This window comes from Myotis davidii, unplaced genomic scaffold (assembly GCF_000327345.1).
Source record: "Myotis davidii unplaced genomic scaffold, ASM32734v1 scaffold1107, whole genome shotgun sequence".
NCBI classification, from domain to species: domain Eukaryota; kingdom Metazoa; phylum Chordata; class Mammalia; order Chiroptera; family Vespertilionidae; genus Myotis; species Myotis davidii.
In genome coordinates, this window is record NW_006300016.1 from 397431 (window position 1) to 400748 (window position 3318).

At 37.4% G+C, this 3318-nt stretch overlaps 1 protein-coding gene across 1 annotated transcript in view; it reads right to left on the reverse strand.

Annotated features, from left to right (window-relative positions):
- CFAP47 (cilia and flagella associated protein 47) overlaps positions 1-3318 on the reverse strand; it is a 458234-nt gene that overhangs the window by 273631 nt on the left and 181285 nt on the right. Inside the window, 1 exon segment of the mRNA XM_015571970.1 lies at positions 281-502. Within this exon segment, the coding sequence (XP_015427456.1) occupies positions 281-502 (222 nt within the window).

Consider the following 3318-nt stretch of genomic DNA (forward strand, 5'->3'; position numbering starts at 1 on the left):
GGGGAGGGGAAGAGGAGGAGAGGGAGGGAGGGAAGAAGGAAGTGATGAAGGGAGGAAGAGAGAGGGAGGGAGGGTGGGAGGAAGGAAGAGAGAGAGAGAAACATCTATGTGAGAGAGACACAGCAATCAGCTGCCTCCAGCACTAGAGCCAACCACGCCTCGGATCAAACCTTGAGAACCAAACCCACAACCTTTCCGTAGGAGGACCAATGCTCTAGCCACTGAGAAAAACATGTCAGGGCATAATTACATTTTTAAATTAGCACATCCCTGCTCTTACCTGAGAAAGTCAAGAACCAAAGAATGTTGCAAATGAAGCTGAATGAGCCTTTCAATGTAATCCACAGGTAAAGACTGACTAGGATTAATCCCATCAGGCATTACTCCACTCAAGTGGCGTATCACATCATAAATGGTTTTAGTGTATCTTAAAAAGCTATTTGCTTTGGCATGTTTTTGATCTAATGAGACTGATCCGAAGGCTTGCACTTTACTCACATCCCTATGGAAAAACAATTTTAAAAATGCATTTAAATATCAAAACGTTATATTATGGAAAAAATGTATCCAATGACTAAATAAAATTCTATTCCAAATCAAATAAAAAAGAAATGACAAAACTCATTTATTCAGATACCATTGTTGATAAAAATTGAATTTTTTAATAACCCCAGAGCTTTCCAGGATCTTTTTAAAAACATATATCATTATATAATGTTGCAATTGTCAAGTCTAAAAGATTAGATTGTGATTAGAAAATATAAGTGCCTTGGCTAAACAGTATAGGGATTAAATCCTGGACCTATCACCTGCTAGCCGTGTAATTCACTGAACTCAATTTGCATGCTATAAATTAAAGATAATAATGCCTATAATGGTTTCTGAGATATATTTCAAACATTCATCACACATGTTTAAACAAAGTCCAATTTACATACATTTTCTCAATATTTGTCTTTTAATACTTAGAAAGGCACATCTTGCACACTGGCTCATGAGTTAGAAATTCTCATTTTTAAGATGAAGTCCAGAGATCTATTGTTCCCATGTATTTCTCTGTTCTTTAAATAAGACAATGCAATCTCTATTTCCTGACAACTCCTGCACCAAGATGTGATATATGCTAATTTTCAATTGGATTAAAAAATTTCAACCAGTTTTGCTGACTACAGTTTATCCAATAACTAATACTATACTATTTGTTTGATAGTAATCAGTCACAAATGTATCATTAGCTTAGACTGACAAATAAAATGTGCCCAAGGGGCCATTTTGAAAGGCAGTTCACCAGTTTGCTAGGTTGTAGATTTATATCACATACTAGAGGCCCAGTGCACGAATTTGTGCACCCTGGACTGCGAGAGGGATGTCTAACTGCCGGCAGGGGGACATCTCCCAAGGGGTCTGAGACTGCCAGCAGGGTGAGGCCAGGCTGAGGGACCCCCACCAGTGCACTATCAGGGCCAGGGAGGGACAGCAGGAAGGCTCCAGGGCATGTCTGGCCCATCTCGCTCAGTCCCGATTGGCTGGACCCCAGCAGCAAGCCAACCTACCAGTTGGAGAGCCTGCCCCCTGTTGGTCAGTGCACATCATAGCAACTGGTCAGCCGGTCAACTGTCTGCCATTTGGTGGTCAGTGCATGTCATAGCGACTGGTCAACTGGCTGACTCTCTGGCCCCTGGTGGTCAGTGCATGTCATAGCAAGCAATTAAGCGACCTTAGCATACCATTAGCATATTACGCTTTGATTGGTTGAATGAATGACTGGACGACTGGATAACCGGACACTTAACATATTAGGCTTTTATTGTATAGAATTACAGGACAAACAACATTGATTTAGGTTAGGGTTTGACTACAATTGCTCAGAACCTGCCTCTGCCACTTGCTCTGTGACTTTATGGAAGTTACCAGACCTTTATTTCCTCAGCTTCATTATAAGTAATGTATGTAAAAGAGCCAGTATATCCTGAAGTTACCAATAAAGAAAACAAATATTTCATGGAGAAAATTAATACCAGCATAGACCTAATAATAGTTCTACAAAAAATTATGAAAATATAAATGGTCTAAACAGAATTAAAATACAAACATACAACAATTAAATAAGAAAGAGACAAAGCAACAAGATGAATGCAAATGGAAATAGTAAACAATATAAACAGACACAATGTAAATAGTAAACAATACAAACTATATAAATGAACAGGCCCAGATATTATATTTGTGAGAAACAGATTTTAAACTAACTGTATGTACCATGTTTAAGATTGAGGATTTTTATCACTGAACTATCCTATCTAATAATAGACAAACATGGTAATTGACCATACCTTCGCTATGCCTTCCATAGGCTAATTAGCACGATATGCAAATTAACGGCCAGCAAAGATGGCGGCTAATTTGCATACTACAGGCAGGGTGGGACAGCACCATCCCGCCTGCACCCCTGCCATCTGGGCCTGGCCATCTGCCACCCAGGAGTGGGCCTAAGCCAGCAGGTGGTTATCTCTCAAGGGGTCCCAGACTGTGAGAGGGCACAAGTGGGGCTGAGGGACACTCCCCCCACCCCCGCCAGTGCACAAATTTTTGTGCACCGGGCCTCTAGTAAATTATATAAAAATTGACCAAACAGGAAATTTAGAAATGAACAAATCCCATAAGTAAAATTAAGAGAGCAATGAATGAGCTTAACAGCAGATTAAATCAAATGAAAAGAAAATTAATGCACTGGATATAGGCCGTAGGAAAGTTTCCATATTGCAATATAGAGGGAAAAAAAGCTGAGAAATACAAAAGAGTGAATAAAGAAGGAGAGGAACCCAAAAGAATGGGATAGTCACATAATTGGAAAGGATATAGCTGAAAACTCTACAAAATTGACAATTTAAAAAAATGAAACCACAAATAAAAAACATATTATGAACTCCAATAATAACTATAAAGAAAACTTTTCTAGGCATATCACAGTGAAGCTGCTAAAAACCAAACATAAAGATAAAGTTTTCAAAGTTCTCCAAAGATAATACTTGCAAAGCAGTAGAAGACAAAAGAAAATAATATACCTTAAATCTGAAAAAAAATAACTGCCAATCTAGAATCCAACACAAATCAAAATGATACAATTCGAATAAAAGTGAAAAATATATTTATTTTTAGAAACAAATACAGAAATTGTTACCAAATGGCCTTAATTAAAAGATCTAAAGAAAATTATTTGAAAAGAAAAAAATTGTTTTACAGTGAAGATAAAAAATAAAAAAAAATGAAGAACAATAAAATTTGTATGTTATTCATTAATTAAAAATAACACTGTCT